General features: G+C 39.8%; 1 protein-coding gene across 1 annotated transcript; it reads right to left on the bottom strand.

The window, feature by feature from the left end:
- Window positions 1–5,820: 5,820 nt before the first annotated feature.
- Window positions 5,821–13,425, bottom strand: LOC148938016 (uncharacterized). The gene is made up of 2 exons (XM_089081940.1): window positions 12,764–13,425; window positions 5,821–7,523 (listed from the first exon to the last, which is right to left on the bottom strand). Exons 1-2 carry the CDS (start codon window positions 12,781–12,783, stop codon window positions 6,515–6,517), a joined length of 1,029 nt encoding a protein of 342 aa, XP_088938066.1. The 5' UTR covers window positions 12,784–13,425; the 3' UTR covers window positions 5,821–6,514.
- Between the last annotated feature and the right edge of the window lie 6,963 nt (window positions 13,426–20,388).

Here is a 20,388-nt window from a genome sequence, read left to right as displayed (position 1 = left end):
GTTTTCATCACGAAATCGAAGTTCTTCTCGTGAAATTGTGAATGTGAGAGATAAAAAGAATTAATTCAATTCGTAATATGCAATTACATGGTTTTTTAAAAAGCAACAGCATTTTCTTTACATCCCTCTATGGAAAGGAACTATTGAAAACTATTGAGAACTATTCAGATTTCTAGTTACTATTCAATTTTTATAGTAACTTGAGTAGTAACTATTGTGAATGTGAGAGATAAAAAATCCTGTTTACCATGCTCATGACCGTACCCCTTTTCTGTAAGATGGGATGCTGAGACATAAAATTCAAGTATCTATCTGAGAATGTTGGTACCAATCGAATATTATAATATTATTTTCAACAAAGAGAGTCGTATCTAAGAAATTAATCTGGCTACCACCGATTTCCGAGGTAAATTGTAATCTTGGATGTATTGAATTAAACCTCATTACAATGTTATGGACGTAATCCTCTGGTACTGCCATTAGACGGGTGACACCCGTTTGATCATGTTCCGATTAACCACTAGCCACTCACAGCGCTTGAACAATGGAAAAATTCTAGGCACCTGCGAGTGGCTAGTGATCAATCGGAATGTGATCAAACGGGTGTCACCCCCATTAGACCCGTATGGAAAGGAACTATTAGGAAGTATTGTGAACTATTCAAATTTCTACCATAGTTACCATTCAATTTCTGTAGTAACTTGAGTAGTAATTATTGGCGATTACATACATGAATAGTAATTGAATAGTAACCGACTATTGGCGAATAGTTTTGAAAAGTAACTTTTGGAGTCTACGTGTATGAATAGTAATTGAATAGCTATTCATGCATGTAATCGCCAATAGTTACTACTCAAGTTACTATAGAAATTGAATGGTAATTAGAAATCTGTATAGTTCTCACTAGTTTTCAATAGTTTCTTTCCATATAGGGATGTAAGGAAAATGCTGTTGCTTTTTAAAAAAAACATATAATTGCATATTACGAATTGAATTAATTCTTTTTTAAAAACAACTATATATTTTCTATGCAGTAATTTATTTATCTTATTTTAGTTATTTATCTTATTTTGCATAAAAGTATTAAGATATAATAGTAAAAGTGAATAGTTTATGAGATATTTTATATTTTATGTTGAAATGTGCAAGAGTAAACTGTAAGAATTAGACGACCGTAAGCGGTCATGAAAGAGATTCGGAATATAAACACTAACAGAGAGGAGCCGTCGTGGTCGTGCAGACTAAGTGTCGGATTGGTAGACGAGGGATCCCGAGTTCAAATCCAGTCGGTCTCCGTTAATTTTTTCCGAATCTAATAGATATCTTTCAATCTCAGAAGTGGGATTCAGCCTATGTTACCTCAGAGAAGATTCAGCCTATGTTACCTGACAAATCGATCGTTCAGGAGTGAACGGAAAAAGTCGGGGGTAGTACTCCAAAGTCGTTGTCGGTCGTTCAAGAGAAATGAACGGGAAAAAAGTCGTGGAGTAGTACTCCAAAGGAGTCGTGTCGTTCAAGAAAGTGATCGAAAGTCGGGAGCAGAAGCTCCAAGTTTCGGATAAAAATCCGATAGAAGAAGACTCGGTACATTCGGGACGAATGTAATACCAGAATGGCCGAACTGTAAGAATTAGACGACCGTAAGCGGTCATGAAAGAGATTCGGAATATAAACACTAACAGAGAGGAGCCGTCGTGGTCGTGCAGACTAAGTGTCGGATTGGTAGACGAGGGATCCCGAGTTCAAATCCAGTCGGTCTCCGTTAATTTTTTCCGAATCTAATAGATATCTTTCAAAACTGTAAAATTATAGTGTAAAGTTATAAGTTATAGTGAATATTGCCAACTCAAATGCGTAAAATTTATATAAAAGATTTAATATCAATAATTGGCGCCAACTTATAGTCTTACTAAACATGGAGCTACAAATCCATTTTAGTCAAATTATATATTTCAATCGTATAAAAGATTTGATAAACCACTGTTTTAAAAAAATAAAACTCAAATAGTTTCTTTAATTTAAAAATAACAAAAATCAAATTATATGTATATCTTTCTATCCATTAAAAACTTCTTTTTCTAACCCAAGTGGTAGTAATTATTTAGCTTTAAAATATTATTATATTACAAAATTGCTTTACTCAACCTTCGTTTTTATCACAAAGAATTATAAAGTAACAGTATAAAATAAATGATAAAATTTTATTTAAATAAAAAAAATTTTTATGTAAAAACATTTTAAAATAAGGCATCCTGTACATACATTATAATATTATTTTAAAAAATACAATAAAAAGATTGTAACGGTGCGTCCCTGCGCGCTCGAATTTTTATCTCTAGGTATGGACGCGGGGACGTGCGCTTGGTGATTGCTCGTCGGATGCCGGGTTCGTATCGGTATGGTGTTGCCAGGCAACCGGGCCCGCGCGTGTGCGTTGCTAGGCAACCGTGGACGCTAGCCGTGACACGTGGGGCGGATGTCGCGGGAAAGTCCGAGAACGCTCCGACTTTCGAGATGAGATGGAGCGACAATACTGAGAACTCTCGGTATTGTCGGGAAGAGGAAAATCTGAGAACACTCCGATTTTTCCCCAGACGGGAGATGCAAGAATATCGAGAACACTCGGTATTCGTTGCGAGAGCGAGAAAGCTGAGAACATTCCGAATTCTCGAGAAAGGATAGAACAGGAATACGGAGAACGCTCGGTATTCGCTGAGAGAATCTTCTCTCGCTGTTCTGGTCGGAACGGTTGTCGGTGCTGGACAGGTCGGAGGAGCGGATAGGACTGGTTGTTCGTTTTAAAATTTGCCGGGTATTTATACCCGTATCCGCGCCACCGTGTCACCGTTTAGTTTGTTAATGTAACAATAGCTGTCACGTCGTCGCTGCGTGACAGCTCGTCGGCGCGCGTGTGTCGGTCGGTCGCGGTCGGGAGTGTTCGGGCGGCCTCGGATGGCGCGGGCCGCATTAGCGCGCTAGTAACGGAGCATCTTTCGGATGCTTCGTTACAAGATTACTAATTAGAGTATCCGCATACTATCCAGAGTAACTGACATATCATTCAATACTAATATCAGATTTCCACGATTTTTCACAAAAATCACGAATTAGTAACTTGTAATTATTTATTCCAATAGAATAGCGAACTACTTATTCTTGTTATTTTCGATTTTTAATTTTTGAATAAAGTTAACGGCTCGTCAGGAACTGGTGTCTGTTTAATTTAAATAATGTCCGTTGGTTCGAAGCATGCACAAAGAGGTCGTTCGTCACGTGGTGGATAATGGAGTAGGAAAAGGCAGGCACAAACACGCAGACAATTTAATAGAAAACTGTAAATATATTTAACCGATAATTTCAGTTCGAGATACAACGACGGATTTATAATATCGACTTTCACGACAATTCGATTACGACTATTCGACTACGACTATATGACTTGACTCTCGCGGATGACACGTCCGTCTCAACCGCCGACTGAGAAGAGAGTGCCGATCGCTCGCTGCTCCGAACAACTGAAACACGTTCGATGATTTTAAATCAAACAGAAATTGCATCAGCCTTCGGTGATTGGTCGAATCGAAGTATCGCACGACAGCGCTGGGATCGATCGAGAGCCGTTCTCGTCGATCGCCAAACAGCACTTTTGGCGCCATTCCGGTCGCCTTAGAAACTTCTTACATTTTAATAGTAAAGAATAGTAAATCCTTATAATTACTATTTGCTCCAATAGTAAACTATTTACGATTCTAATAGTAATAAATAATAAGTGTCTACAGTTATTATTCGTTCCAATAGTAAACTACTTATAATTCTAATAGTAATGAATAGTAAATGCTTATAATAATTATTCATCCAATAGTAAACTATTCATGTTTCCAATAATAATGTTCCATAATACTACACAAAATTTCAATAGTTTTCTGAATAGTTCTGAATAATTATATTTCTCAATAGTTTCTTTCCATACGGGGAATGTCGATCACATATCTATAGTAAAACGATATACTGAAATCAAATGTCTCAAGCCTCCATTCTCTAAGTCTTGCATTACTATGTCAGCTACAATCGGAGAAAGTGGAGCCTATGGGTGTTCCGAAGTTCTATTTATAGATTTGATCGTCAAAATTAAAGAAGGTGGATTCTAAAATTAAGTGCATAGAAATTTATCCTTTGGTATTTTACAGTCCTTGGAGATAAAAACCTATTTGTTTGCTAAACATTCAATCGTCAAATCAATTGGAATATTAGTAAACAAAGATGCAACGTCTAATGATATTAATGAAAATTTGTCTTCGATCTTAATATTCGATAATTTTTTGACCAGTTCAAAACTATTCTTTATGTTAACTTATGTTAACTTTATGTTAACTTAACTTTTAATTAACCGAATCGATTTGGCGATGATTCTATTCAAGAATGCAGCTAAATTGTAGAAAGGACTGTCTATTGAAATTATAATTCGGAAGGGATAATCAGGTTTATGAATCTTTGGAAGTCCATAGGCTCTAAGTAAAATAGCAGCACTACAAAATAAGTTTGTATAGTGCAAAAGATATAAAATTTGATTTTTTCCATCTTGTAAGCAATTCCTTCAGATTGTTGATCATTTTTTTGGTAGGATCTTTGTTGATTCTCGTGTAAGTATCAGCATCGATAGCATACAATTCATCTTGCAAAGATACTTATTTTTGTCGAATGCAACCGTAGTGTTCCCTTTTGTCTGCTTTTGTGATAATAACATTCGGATTATTGTGTAAAAATTCCTTAGTATATCTCCTTAACTGTTCTAATCTTCTTGTGTATAAAGTATTTTTTTGAGAACGCGAGGCAAATTCCTGAAAAATAAGAATGGAATGATTTCTAATTTCATTTTGTGCAGAAATGGAAAGTCTTTTAATGTTGCGTTTAATATTTTTAATCAATTCGGATGTTATCTTTTTGCTGTTATTGCAAGGAAGTGTAAAATTATTTCCTAGTTGCAAAAACCTGTTTGTCAGACAGTATGGGAACATCAAACAGATTCAAAAATTAGTTCTTTTAAGACTATCCAAAGATGAGGAATGCAGGTTTCAAGTAGGATTTAAAGTCATCGGATTGATGTCAGGAATCTGTGGAAACTAAGCACAAGAATCATTAGAACTGTTGTGCGGGTCGTTTCGAAGGATCGGTCCAGGAGTCGGCGGAGAAGACACATTCACTACTTCTTCTTTATTTGAATAAATTTTATTAAAACTTAATACAGTTTGTCTTTACTAGTTCGGACCGCGACAGACGTGACGGCACACGGATCTCGACGAGTCCTTTCCTCATCTCGGTCTCCCATTTTTATCCTGTTCCGGGCGGCCGGTCCTTGCCGTATCATCAACATGCTCGTCAGCGTTCGCGGTATATTTCTGGGTCGCGCGGCGGTTTTCCGCGTAAGGGCCGCGCAACCCGGTTAACAGTTGCTTCATGTCGAACGATTACACCATATTTGCGCGATTAGCACGGTAGCGTTGGTAATCGCCACCGCTTAGTAAAATAATAATTCATCGGATAAAATATCGCTTGCCGCAATCCGCTTTGTCAGCGGTGGGCGCGATTGCATTCTCGGCGCTCGCGACATACCTCCCCCTGTGATGGAAGGGAACCATGGGGGTTCGGCTTTCATGTGTCCCTTACTTGGCGCTCGCGGCATCCCTCCCCCCCTTCGATGGAAGGTGATCTTACTTGTTAGTTTACATATGTTGTCGCGTGACTGTAATATAATCGTGTGCTTATGACTAATATAACATAGCATCGTCGCGGCGCCTCTGTGCGGTCTCGCTTTTCTTCTGCTTTTTATTTTTGTTTTTGTTTATGCGCCATGTTATTAATCCTATTATAGTTATTATTACTACGCAGGTGCCTGTTCCCATAGAGTATACAGTGTATTTATTTTTGAGTAAATTATAATCGCTATCTTCTAGAGTTTCTCTTATTTCTTCTAGACTTATGCTTAACTTGGTTAAATCTACGGGGTTCTTAATTATTTGTCGTAACGTGTCGGTTTTCGCTAGCTTGTTCTTATCGGTGTCCTTATTTTTTATTTCTAATGTTATATTGTATTCGGGGAGGTAGTTTTGAATATATTTTATTCCCTCAATTTTTCGTGTTTTTAATATTACATTTGGTGTGATTAGCTTGCAATTATCTTTTAGTTTTATTTTTCCGGTTCCTTCTAATATAATTTTCTCTTCTATTTGCTTTTCGCACTTAATGCTAATTTCTTGCTTGTGTGCCGTGGAGTAGAGCCACGCTTGCTCCTCCGTCAATGCTATCCACAACGGTGTGTTAGATATCATATGATTCTTTTCGCAGTAATTGAGCTGTCCCGGTGTATGTGTATATATTTGCACCTCGCATGGTGCTGTTGTTTCCGCATAATATGTCGCGAAGTTCTGTTCGCATGTGTATGTGTTTGTTTCTCTTATGCAGCGTTCTAACTCTGCTTCCTCTAGTAATTTGTAGTGGTGATTCTCTTTATCTATAGCTAGCAAGGATGGTTTATTTTTATGTAGGCGAATACATTCGCATGATCGTGTACTGGTAACGGTATTGCTTTAACTAGTTTAAATGTAGGGTATGCTACTACCGGAAATCGCAAGATTGTGTATATGTATGGACCATCTGAATATGCGCTAAAAGTGATGTATGTGTGTATGGTCTGCCAGTGTTCAATCTGAATTTTAAAAGGAAAGTGTAATCCCATTTGTAATTGTGTAGCCGCTTCTTTAAGGGCTGTTATTATATGTTTGATAGGTAGTAGTCGTGTCGGTATCATTCCGTTTTTCCCGTATGTCAGGTAGTCTATTACATTTTCCGTGTCCTTCGTTAAATCGTTCATTATCGTTGTCAGGATTAATAAGTGTTCGTCTACGTCTGCCTGTAGTGTTGACTCGGTCAATCGTTGTTCTAGTCGTTTCGTCGCACTCATTATCAGATTTTCATTATAATTTAGAGTATTTTCTAATTCGTCCAAGTGCGCTATTGTGGCGTTGATTACTTTTATTTGGTTTGCTATTGCGTGCTGCAGTACCTTGCCGTTTGTTCGTAACGTTTGCAGTTGTTCGTCTATTAGTTTCTGATCGTCGGCGTCCATCGTTCCGAATAATATTTTGCTGACCGACCCGACCGCATCCAGCAGTCCTCGTCGTTTGTCAGTCGTTTTGTATAGCGTTTCTACTTGTGTCAACAGCGTGATCAATTTGGTATTTTTTCTTTCTATTATTCTCATAATGTTTCGGCAACCTAACTGTGCGTTGCCTATTACTTTTCGGCACTGTATTTCGGTTTCCTCCATATAGTCCTGCAATTGCTGATGTCTGATCTCTAATTCTTTTGCGCTCAGTTTTATCACTAATTTCCATGCCGATTCGGCCTGTCTCAGCTGACCGATTTCTTCGTAGTAGATTCCTGGCTGGTGCGAGAACAATTCCCAGTCAAGATTATGCTGAGAGTCAGGTGTCGCTTGTCCTGCTCTTCTCCACATAAGGAGCATCCTGCAAGTTTAGGTTCAGGTTACTTTTCCGTGAATCCTCCGTGAAATTTTTCCTTCCGTGAATTTTTTTTTTTTTTTTTTTTTTTTTTTCTAATCTATGCTATCTTTGTGATTACTATCTTTATTTTACTGCTTTTGCTTTTTGCTTGTTGCGGGTAATTATTCGTATGCGTTGTTTGCTTAATCTTCGATGAATAATTTGAGTCGGTTCGCGTGCACCGTCGTAATTTTTCGTTTTTGTTTAATTCTGTAATTGACGTCAGAGGTTTTCTCAATTATCTGATATGGACCTATCCATGGTGCTTCCAATTTCTTCGATCGTCCTCTGCGCACTGCTTCGTCATGCAGGAGGACCTTATCTCCTACTTTGAAAATTTTAGTATTCGTATTTTTGTCTGTATAGTTTTTTGCCTTTTGTTTTGCTTCGCGAATATGTTCCTTTGCTACTCTTTGTGTGGCTCTGAGTCGTTCTCTTAATTCTTGCGCGTAGTTATCGTATGTGTAATATGGTTTCGGCGGCGCTGCCAGGGCCGTAGGTAATGTTGCTTGGTGCCCGTACATCAATTCGAAAGGTGTATAGCCCGTTGCTGTATGCGGTGTTGTGTTGTACGTGAACATCGCGTATGGGATCCATTCATCCCAGTTGGTTTGATCCTCATTTATATAATGCCTTAAGTATTCAATCAGAGTCCTGTGCGATCTCTCCAGGGCTCCGTTGCTTTCAGGATGGTACGCGGTTGTTTGAATTTTCGTTATTTTTAAGAGGGTGCATACATCCTTGAACATTTCACTGACGAAATTCGTTCCTTGATCTGTCAGTACTGTCTCCGGTATTCCGAATTCGCATATTATTTTTGTGGTGAACTCTTTGGCAATCGTGTTTGCTTCCTGATCTGATATCGGTATTGCCTTACTAAATTTTGTTAAGTCGTCTTGAAATGTTAGTAGGTATTTATTTCCTTTCCTGGTGACCGTGAGTGGTCCTACGATGTCCAGGGCGCATTTTTGAAACGGTCTTTCTGCCGTGTCGGTCAGTACTAGAGGCATTTTGGTTTTCTTGCTTAGTTTGTTTTTCTGGCAGTATTCACATTTGGCGATGTATTCTTCCACATCTCGTATTAGTCCGTGCCAATTGTGCATTAGTCGTATTCGATTTACGGTACGTGTTACGCCTTGATGTCCGCCGAGGGGGGCATTATGATATTCGTACATTATTTGCTCCTTGTCTTCTTTGTTATATTCGCGTTCTTCCTTGTCGCGCTCGATGCTGTTTATCTGTGTGTCAGGCGCGATCGGGTTTCTGCTGAGCGCGTCAGCATTTGTATTGCCTTTACCTGCCTTGTGTATCACCTCATAGTCGTACTCTTCTAATTTGAGCCTCCATCTGATTAATCGTGAACCAGGATCTGTTATACTAAATAGCCAGATCAATGGCTTGTGATCTGTAATTATTTGAAATTTTGTTCCATAGAGGTATGGTCGAAAATGTTTGACGGCCCATACTATGGCTAGCAATTCTTTCTCCGTTGTATTGTAGTTTTGTTCCGCTTTATTTAGAATTCTGCTTGCGTATGCAATTGGTCGATCTTGGCCTACTGGCCCTTGCGACAATACTGCTCCGATGGCATATCCGGATGCGTCTGTCGTTACTATAAATTGTTTAGTGAAGTCCGGATAAGCTAGAACTGGTGTGGTCGTTAATTTTTCTTTTAATGTTTCGAATGCGTTCTGTTGTTCCGCTGTCCAAACGAACTTCTCATTCTTTTTTGTTAGTTTTGTCAGGGGTTTTGCTATCTTCGAAAAATTCTCAATGAATCTTCTATAATATCCGGCTAATCCTATGAAGGATTGCACATCTTTTACCCGTTTTGGTATTGGAAAGTTTGCTACGGCCGTTATTTTCGCAGGATCTGGTATTATACCGTTTTCGGAGATAATGTGTCCTAAGTATGTCACTTCCTTTCTTAAGAATTCACATTTATTCGGTTGTAGTTTCAGATTGTAGTTTCTCAGTTTTTTGAACACTTCAATTAGTCTTTTGTTATGCTCTTTCAAATTTGGTCCATATATTACGATATCATCTAGATAGACTAGGCATTTGAGGCCTTGTAATCCGGTTAATACGGAATTCATAAGTCTCTGGAATGTTGCAGGCGCATTTTTTAGTCCAAAAGGCATTCTATTAAATTCGTAGTGCCCGTAAGGTGTGGAGAATGCTGTTTTTTGTTTGTGTTCCTCATGCATGGGGATTTGATGGTATCCCGATGCTAAATCCAACGTTGTAAAATATTTCGCGTTTCCTAGTTGATCTAGTATGTCAGTGATATTCGGGAGCGGGAAAGAATCGCCGATTGTTAAATCATTTAATTTCCGAAAGTCCACAACTATTCGTAATTTTCGCTCTCCAGATGCGTCTATTTTCTTTGGTACTACTAGTAAGGGTGCGTTCCACTGACTCGTGCTGGGACGGATTATCTCGTCGTCCAGCATTTTCGCTATCTGTTTATTTACTTCTGCCTTGTGCTTCTCTGGTAATCTGTATGGTCGGACATTCACCGGCGCACTATCTGCTCGCGTATTTATTTCATGTGCTACTGCATTAGTGTACGATAGGCGATCGTTTTCTAGGTGGAAGATATCACAGAAATCTTCGCAAATCTGGTGCAAGGTTTTCTTTTCCTCATTATTTAAATGCTCGGTTCGCATTTGTCTGTGCAATTTTTCTTTACGAGCTTGAATGGGCTCGTCGCTTGTTTCGTTACTTGACACCTCCATGGTATACATGTGTGCGGCGTCTTTTGTCCTTATCTCGTCCACCGTGACTAGCGGCGTTGTTATCTCCACGGATTCTCCTGTGGTGTTTATCACACTTATTGGACATACGTTTTCTTCCGGTATGACCAAACAATTTCCTATGAAGATTCCGGGTTTGGTTTCGACTGCATTTACTATTCCAATGCTATTCCGATCGGTTACTGCCTGAATTATGGTTTCACTGCGAGGCGTTAGCATGGTTTTCTTGTACGGATAGAGTTTGAACGTTGTGTTGCCAATACGGACTTGTTTTTTCCCATGATCGCATTTCGCTTGTTGTTTATTCAAAAAGTCTAGTCCCAGTATCCCTTCGTAATTTATTGGGAAGTCATCTCTTACTACGTACATAGTGTGCCGTATCTCTCGGTCTCCTAGCGTTATCGTTGCTCTTATCTTTCCGAGTGTGTGTATCTTGTGGCCCGTAACTCCGGTTAGGGCTAAACGTTCTTCGCGCATTAGTGTGTTTCCCTTTAAATTTCCCACTTTTATCAATGTCAAAGTGGCGCCTGTATCGAGGAGGAAACTTGTTTTTCCCTTTCTTGTCTCTCGCATCGGCAGGGTAATCAAGTCTAACGTGGCGTTTGTGTGAGGCGTATTCACCTGTGTCACTTGATGCTCGCGTACGGTTCGCGTTATCTTTGTTCTCGGTTTCTCTTCTTCTTCGTCGTCGCCACTGCTTGTGAACGATAAGTCATCGCTCTCCCTTTGCTGCTTATTCTTTTTCTTTATTACAGCGGTATTTATTTGTCGCTCTTTTTCATTATCTTGTCTCGTGCGTCTCGGTTGCCCCTTTCTCGGGCGGCCGTTCAGTGACCAGCATTCGTCGCGCTTATGACCTGCCTTTTTGCAGTACGAGCAGTATTTCTCAATATTATTTACGTTCGTCGGTCGTTCGGCTCGCGGTAGCGGATATTTATTTATGTATCGGCTTGAACGACAGTCGCGCGCCAAATGTCCTAGCCTACCGCATTTGTGGCACTCCAGTTTTTGATTTCGATTTCTATACTGTTCTTGGTTGCTTCTAGCTTTCTCGTTATTATACATTTTTATAGGTTGGCTACCTTTTAATTTTTCTTCGGCTGTCGCGCCTAGCATCGCGGCTGTTAAATTCGTATAGTTCCTGGATCGTACTATTGTTTGTATCTCGTCGCGTAATCCTAGTTGGAAATTTTCTAGGGCTAATTCTTGTATCGTATCTAGGATTGCCTTTCGTTGTTCCGCGGTGTGCTCGCGTCCTTCTACCATAGATTGATAGAGTTCCATGGCTAGTTTGTCAACGCGGAGTCCGTATTCTCGCGCGCTTTCCCCGGGTTTTTGACGGGTTATATTAAACTCTCGCTGAATGTGCGTAGTGCTACGTTTTGCCAAATAGCACATCTCGATCTCGCGCTTCAGTTGCATGAACGTGCGTATATCTCTTGTTTGGAAATCGTGCATGGCTTTCCCTGTTAGTTTCGTGCACAGGATCGCTTTTAGTAATGATTTTTCGTCGGCAGGATTTATTTCGCTCATCGCGTACGTGCTTGCATTTAAAAATTTTTGAACTTGGTTCCGCGATGATCCGTCCATTTCCGGAATCATATCGCGGGCTTCTTTCAATTTCATAAACGTATGTGCGGGATCTCGCGAATTTCGGACATCGTCTCGTGTACGCCCGTATGTCATTTCTATCGGTTCGTCATTTTCTGCACTCCGATCGTAATTAACGACTTCTAGTTGGCTCATGCGGCCCTGTAGTGCTCGCATGCCTTCTATCAATTCGACCAACATTGCATCTCGCGCGTCGTGCGAAGATTCCGCCGGGTCAGGTTTCCAGTGCGCTTGGCTTAAAGTGGCTCTCATTCGCTTTACTTCGTCGTCCAATTCTTTGTTTACTACTTGTTGTTCTTCCGCGATCGATTTTAACGGTGTGCCCGAGGGTTGATTTGCCATTTCCGCTGGATTTATGTTTCGTGAAGCGGTGTAAAATTCGGTTGGATCGAACACGCTACTATCGTAAGATGTCAATGAGAATTCTCCGCGGCTAGGATTACTTGCGTTTGTGCCGTCGCTATGATCAGATCTTGCGTCTGTTGGTTGTAATAGAGCGTCGTCGCGTCTCTCACTACTCGGTAGTAGGCTATTATCTATGTCACTAAGCGAAAACACGCGTTCAATTACAATGTTCGGATGTAATTCCGGTTGACTCGTCAGACTATCGTCCGAATAATAATTACTTAAATCGCGGCGTACGTTATCGCGCGGATCGCGTGAATTTTCCGTCTGCTCGAGGCTCGGAGGGCTCGGGCTGAGCGCTCGGCTGGCTGACGCACTATGTAGCCACGACGTGTTTCTTTGGGCAGGAGTTTGGTTAACTCCCTCGTTCGACATCTACCTACACGCTTTTTTCGCTATCTAATGCGCTTGGCTTAATTTTCTATAACTTACATTACGCTCGCAATTCGCATGTTTGTGACGCGGCGCTGGCTGTTGCGGTAGGTCGTGGCTTCTCCGGTGTCACTGATATGCTCTGCGTTGTGGCTCTACCGGCTCTTTCTCGCTGCAGGGATGTCGACTTCTTTTCCGGCCTTTTCCTTGATTTCCGATCGTTTGTTCCTTCCAGATGACTGGGTACAGCTGCGAAACGATCCCACCGCTGCCACCAGATATGTTGTGCGGGTCGTTTCGAAGGATCGGTCCAGGAGTCGGCGGAGAAGACACATTCACTACTTCTTCTTTATTTGAATAAATTTTATTAAAACTTAATACAGTTTGTCTTTACTAGTTCGGACCGCGACAGACGTGACGGCACACGGATCTCGACGAGTCCTTTCCTCATCTCGGTCTCCCGTTTTTATCCTGTTCCGGGCGGCCAGTCCTTGCCGTATCATCAACATGCTCGTCAGCGTTCGCGGTATATTTCTGGGTCGCGCGGCGGTTTTCCGCGTAAGGGCCGCGCAACCCGGTTAACAGTTGCTTCATGTCGAACGATTACACCATATTTGCGCGATTAGCACGGTAGCGTTGGTAATCGCCACCGCTTAGTAAAATAATAATTCATCGGATAAAATATCGCTTGCCGCAATCCGCTTTGTCAGCGGTGGGCGCGATTGCATTCTCGGCGCTCGCGACAGAACTGATAAACTGAAATTTGTTGGAACATGGCATCTCTTGCATAAATTAATTAATTGTGATAAATCAATATAAAAAATGGATGGATGTTTATTTTTTTATTAAATTTTATTTTATATTATAATAAAGTTTGTTTATAATAATAATAAATATGTATAATAATCCTTTCTAAAAAAAAGCATGACATCGATACTTGCATCTCGAAATTTCCTCGAAGTTTATTGTAGACGCTTTTCTCTCGCTGCTAACTTTGTGAATAGCTGTCATTATATTGATTTCACAGAGAATTGTTTTAACAATTGTGTATTAAAAAGTTAAAAATATTATAGTCCCACATAAAACCAAACCCTCCAGCAGACGCCCTCCATTAGCCATCGGTCATAGATATTCGGAACATCCATTAGATGGCCATTAGACTTCCAATAGACGTCCATAAGGAATCCACAGTTCCGCTTTGTGAAAGTCTATGAGACCTTTACTAGACGTCTTCCATAGACGTTTATTAGTTAGGTGAATCGCTAATAGAGAGTCCATAGAATCTCAGTAGACAATCCATACAGAATAAAAACCTCTAATAGATGTCCATTAGAAGTCCATCATGGAAGTTTGTAACTTCCATTAGATGTCCATGAATCCTCCAGAAGACCTCTCCTCCAGAAGACAGAAAAAGTTAATAAAAAGAATTTTTTATGATGCTGAACAAAAATATTTTTTTGAAGGAACAAAGCGCACATACATATGTAATGTGTAATGGAATTAATGAAATCTTCTTTTATCTTGTAAATGTCGGTAATGTCACATAATTTTTTCGAAGGTCACTCATCCTTATAGTATACACGGTCGAGCTTGCTTCATCTATGTGATCGGCTGAAATCAGATATTAGAACAATAATAATTAAACTTGGAATTTTGATGTAAAAATATGACAGATCTTCAATTAATAAATATTATCATAAGATTTAAATAGTTTCAATGTCAATGTCCTGATAATGTGTAATTTTTGTAGATAATTTAATTATATACAGAAAGGAAAATTATATGTTATATGTTATATGTGAAGATTATATGCTATATGGATTTTTAATATCATGTTCCATATGAGTAGTGTTTATAAATTTATGTATATATTCTATTTAACCATTTATATATTTATTGATTGTATTAAATACGTGAGATATGGACTTGGTTAGGGAGCGCATGAGAGAGTGGACGTGGAAAACGTGAGTGTATGATTTAGATTAGAGATTCGAGTAGAATAAGTTGGCGGAGGAAGGTAGGGAAGTGAATGCGAGAAGAGGGGGATTGGAAGAGGTAGGGAGATTGGAGGGAGAGTGGAGGAGGAAAGTTTAGAAGAGATACAAAGAGATTTAGGAGAGCGTAGAGCGTTAAGGTTATGGCACCGGGAAAAGCGAGCTTGGCGAGTGCAGGAAGCGAGGCCGGTAAGGTAGGAAGCAAAGAATTGAGGCAGAGAAAGTTACTGACAGGACAGTGCGAGTGGAAAAAAGGTAACCTTTAAGATGACAGGGGCAGGAGAGAAGAAATCGGGGGAATGGAAAAACGAATGGTTGGAATTTAGGGGAGAATGGCTAAAAGAGGTGAAAGAGTTAAGGGAGGAGGTGAAGAAATTGCGAGAGATGGTGGAAAGAGACAAGAATAGGGAAAGCGAATGGGAGGAAAGATTTAGAGATATGGGGGAAAGATTAGGCAGTGTAGAGAGGCAGATTGCAGGGATAAGAGAGTCGATGAGTGGGGGGGAAGGGGATGGGGAAAGTTCTCGAAGCGGAGGAAGTGGGAGAACGCGAGGAAGTGGATGTAGTAGGCTTAGTGAAAGAGAGGTTAACAAAGTGAGAAAATGGGTAACAGAGAAAGAGAGAGAGAAAAGGCGCAATAATATTGTGATTAAAGGTTTAGGGGGTAAGATAAGAGAAGTGGAAGAGAATAAAATAGTATGGGTAGAGAATTTCATAGAGAAAGAATTAGGAATAGAATGTAAGATAAAAATGTGTAGGATTAATAAGGCAGTTGTAATAGCAAAGGTAGAGAGGGAGGAGAAGAAATGAGAAATTATGACAAATAAAAGCAAGCTAAGAGGGGGAAGGATATATATAGAAAATGATTTATCATGGGAAGAGAGGAAGATACAGGAAAGGATACAGAGATATAAAAGGGAACAAAGAGAAAAGGGGTTAGAGGTAAAGATAGGGACAGGGAGGGTTAAAATAGGAAATGTCTGGAGAAGCTGGGGCGAGATAAAAGAGGAGATAGAGAGAGATAGGAGTGGGAAGAGAGAGGAGGGGGGGGGAAAGTAGGAGAAGTGGAACGAGTACAAATTTCGACTAAGCCAAGGAGGGGAGGAGGAAGATGAAGCAGAAGGGAAGGGTAAGAAATAAGAGATTAATGTTTTGGAATATAGCAGGAATATGGAGACAGGATATAGAATTTTGGAAATTTGTAGGAGGGATGGAGTATGTGTGTTTAATTGAGACGTGGGTAGAAGAAAAGGGGTGGGAGAAAATTAAGCGCAGATTACCGACTACGCATAGGTGAGGATGTAGTTTTGCAAGGAGGGTAAAAAAGAAAGGCAGGGCAATGAGGGGATTTATTGTGGGAGTAAGAAAAGATTGGAAAGGGGATAATGTAGAACTAAAATGGAAGGAGGAAGATGGGGTTGTTGTATCGAAAATCAAGGGGAGGGAAGGGGAAAGAGATTATGTATTAGTAGCAGTCTATGCCACGAGAAATTGGGAGGCGATAAGGGAAGTAATAGAAAGGATGGTAGAAGAGAATAAAGAGGAGTATATAATAATAGGGGGGGATTTTAATGCAAGAATTGGTTTAGAGGGAGGAAATGACGAGGAAGGATGGAGTGTCGTAAGAAAAAGTAAGGATAAGGTAGTTAACAGCAGAGGCAGAGATTTAATAGATTTAGTTGGGGAAATAGGCAGCAATATCATGAATGGGACAAAGATAGGAGACGGGGAAGGCGAATACACTTACATAAGAGAGAGGGGCAGCTCCACGATCGATTATGTAATAGCGAATGATTATTGTATGGACGTTGTAAGTAGCTTTAAGGTAATAGGGCGGACGGACTCAGACCACATGCCCCTAGTACTGGAATTAAAAGAAGATGAAGGAAGAGAGAAGAACGCAGGAAGGGAAGAGAGGAGTGAAGAAGAGGAATGGAGATATAGATGGAAGGAGGAGGACATCGAATTATATAAGGAAAGGACAGAAGGGGAAGAAGACGAAGAGGAGATAAGCGAAGTCTCAGTAGAAGAAAAATGGGGGGCGATAAAGGAGCTGGTGAAGGACGCAATGATAAGAGTAAGAATAAAAAGAAGAAAAAAGAAACTAGGTTACAAGGAATGGTGGGACAGGAGTTGCACGAGGAAGAAGAGGATAGTACATAGATTATACAAAGGATGGAGGATAGGAAAGTCGAGTAGGGAAAGATTCTTGGAAGAAAGAAAAAGTTTCAAAGAGCATGTGGAGGAGAAGAAGAGGAAGTGGAAGGAGAAAGAAGAAAAGGAACTAAGAAATTTAAAAAATGAGGCTGAGGTATGGAAGGTAATTAACAAGAAAAGAAGGAAAAGTAACTGGGTGGAAAATTCTATAAGTAAAGAAAGTTGGAATGAGTACTTTAGAAAATTGCTTGGAGGAGAGGAAGTAGAGGAAGAAAGGGAAAGCGAAAGGGGGAAGATAGAGGAGGAGGAACAATTAGAAAGGGAACTGAAGACGGAGGAGATAGCGGAGGCAGTAAAGAAGCTGAAGAAAGGAAAGGGCAGCAGGGATAGACGGTATTCCTATGGAAGTGTGGAAGTACGGAGGGGGGAAGGTGAAGAGCAGGTTAGCAGACCTGCTGACGTGTATATGGAAAGGAGGCGGAATACCAGAGGACTGGAGAAAAAGCGTCATAGCAACGATTTATAAGAAAGGAGATACGGAGAAAATGGAGAATTATAGAGGGATATCGTTGCTTTGAACAGCGTACAAGATCTACGCGGAGGTGTTGAGGAAAAGGTTGGAGGTCGAGCAGGGGACCCTAGTGCTCGAGAGCCAAGGTGGCTTTAGGAAGGGTAGGGGGACCATGGATAATATTTTTGTGCTAAGTCATCTGGTTCAGAGAGAGAGGAAAGCAGGAGAAAAAAGAAAGAAAGTGTATGCCTTTTTTGCAGATTTGAGCTCGGCCTTTAACAATGTGAATAGGAAGGAGCTATGGGAGGCACTGGAGAGGAAAAACATCAATGGGACACTAATACAGAGGATGAAGGAAATTTATGAAGATACGAGACCAGCAATTAGGACGAAGGATGGTCTATCGGAAGAATTCAAGACGAAGAAGGGAGTGAGACAGGGGTGTGTACTGAGTCCGACGCTGTTTAATTTGTACATTGCGGATCTAGATGAGCGTCTAGAAAAGAGGGGAACAGGCGAAATAAAACTAGGGAAAAACAGAGTGTGGTCGCTGGCATACGCAGATGATTTGGTGTTGTTAGCAAAAAATAGGGAGGCTATCGTGGATATGATGGGGACTTTAGGAGGATTTTTAAGGGAAAAGAAACTAAAATTAAATACTGGTAAGTCGAAGATGTTGGTTTTCAATAAAGAGGGGAGGGAAAAGAAAATGAAATGGGAATGGGGGAAAAGCGAGATCGAGGAAGTGCAGACTTTCAAGTATCTTGGTTTTAACTTTAATAGGCGAGGGACTTACGATTTTTATATAAAGGAACTAAAGAGAAAAGGAAGGATAGCGGCAAACATGGTATGGGGATTAGGAGAAAGAATTTGTAGGGATGATTTTATAAGGAGATGGATGATGTTCAGATATTTAGTGGAAAGTGTGATGTCCTATGGGATAGAATTATGGGGTTGGGGGGAAAGGAAAGAATTAGAGAAAATAATGATGGACTACATTAGATGGATGTTTAAAATAGACTTTTGTACACCAAGATACTTGATCACGAGGGAATTAGGGATGAATAAGCTTAAAATAGAATGGGGTATTAGAGCGAGAAAATATGAGGAAAAGATTGAAGGAATGGGGGAGGAGAGATGGGTAAAAGTCTGTTGGTTGGAAAAAAGGAGAGAGGGATGGAAGGACTTATATGGAAAGGAGAGGGAGAAATATTACAATAGAAACGGTTGGGGGGTAGTAGCGATAGATGGGATGCCAGATGTAGAAAGGGATTTAATTGAGGAAATAAAGGAAAGAGAAAGGGACGTATAACGTCAGGAGGAGGAACATAGGATTAGGGAAGCAAAATATAATAAAAGGTATAGAAGGTTTATGATCGAGAATAAAGCATCTAGCTATTTAGAGGTAAATGAAGTGAGAGGAAAGGAAAAGGGGGAAGGAATAAGAGCATTAATGAGATTAAGGTGGAAATATGGAAATAGATAATAAGTACTGGTTAAAAGAGGAAGAGAGAAAATGTAGTTTCTGTGAGAGGGGGCAGGATAACCTAGTACACTTTATAGGAGAATGCGAAGTAACAAAAGACTGGTTTGAGGAACTGGGAGACTGCGTAGAGGAAAGAATAAGCAGGTTGGAGAATAATAGCTTGGATGAGAGGAAAGAGAAAGTGTTAGTAAAATTTTGGAAGGAGAAAGAGAGATATAAGAGTAGGAAGGCTGAAAAGGAGAGAGAGAGATGTAAGGGTAGGGGTATATGAAGGTGTGTTTTCTATATATTTTATGTATGTTATGTATTATATGTATTTTATGTATACGTGATGTTATGTTATATATGGTATAGTATTTTATGTATCTCGTATACTTAATGTAGTAGGGTGATTGGAAGGGACATAATGCAATGCCTAGGCATTAATTAAGTATAAATATAAGTTGTGGCGAGATTCAGGAAGTCGAGTATTTAGATTTGAATATGGATGGATGCGCGGATAGGAGTGGAGGGATGAGTGTCTTAAGGCCTTATTTGTAAACCAAGTCCCGCTTCTTGGCGAAAGCCGAAGGTACAATAAATATATATATAAATACGTGAGATATTTCTCTTATTCGACAATATATGTTTTCTTGTGTTTGATATAATTATTTATATACAATCAAATATAAATAAATAAGATACATGCAATAAATTTTTAATTTATTTATAATAATTTATTTTAATTTATTTATATATTCTCAATTTTTATCATAAAGTAATCATCTACAAAGGATCTAAAACCTCCAATTAAGTATATAATCTCTGTATATAATCCATGAAAGTTTCATAAAACATCTGTAATTCATACAACCTCCATAAAGTCTATATCAGACTAGCGGTTGCCTGCTACGGTTGCCGGTTGACGATTCTACTATTACCAATCATATTGACCATAACTAGGACCTGCTACATTGTGATTGGCTGAAATAGAATCGTTAATCGGCAACCATAGATGTACAACCGCTAATTTGATATGGCCTTAATGGAGATTTAATAGAATTCCATTAGAGCTCCATCATGAAGATAATGTAAGTCTCCATTAGAGATTTATCTGACTTTCATCATGAAGAAAGGTGTCGCATGAAGGTCGTGGAGGTTATGTGGACCTCTAAGTGGTGACTTCCTCTCTGGAAGTCATGTTCCGTGGGAATATCCATTGTAAAGCCGGGTTTACAATGAGTCGGTAGTCGGGGGTGACCGGCGCCTAGAATTTTTCCACTGTTCAAGCGCTGTAAGTGGCTAGTGATCAATCGGGACGTCAAACGGATGTCACCCGGTAGTCGGTAGTCCGATGTCGTGAGTCATAAGTCTTAATTTAAGTCGGTGCTTCTCAATCAATTTTTCATATCCACAATGAGTCGCTAGTCGTCAAGCAAGTCGCTCGGTTCGACTAATAGGAACGAAGAAAGTTAATCTTTCGGAAAGATAATTTTTTTATCTTTTATTATGGTTGTTACGGTTATTTACGTTTTAATTATTGAGCCTATTATTAAGC

Source organism: Pogonomyrmex barbatus, unplaced genomic scaffold (genome assembly GCF_055798465.1).
Source record: "Pogonomyrmex barbatus isolate J1 unplaced genomic scaffold, ASM5579846v1 scaffold1, whole genome shotgun sequence".
Lineage (NCBI taxonomy): Eukaryota > Metazoa > Arthropoda > Insecta > Hymenoptera > Formicidae > Pogonomyrmex > Pogonomyrmex barbatus.
The sequence above is the reverse complement of the archived record's forward strand: the minus strand, read 5'-3'. Positions and strand labels throughout refer to the sequence as shown.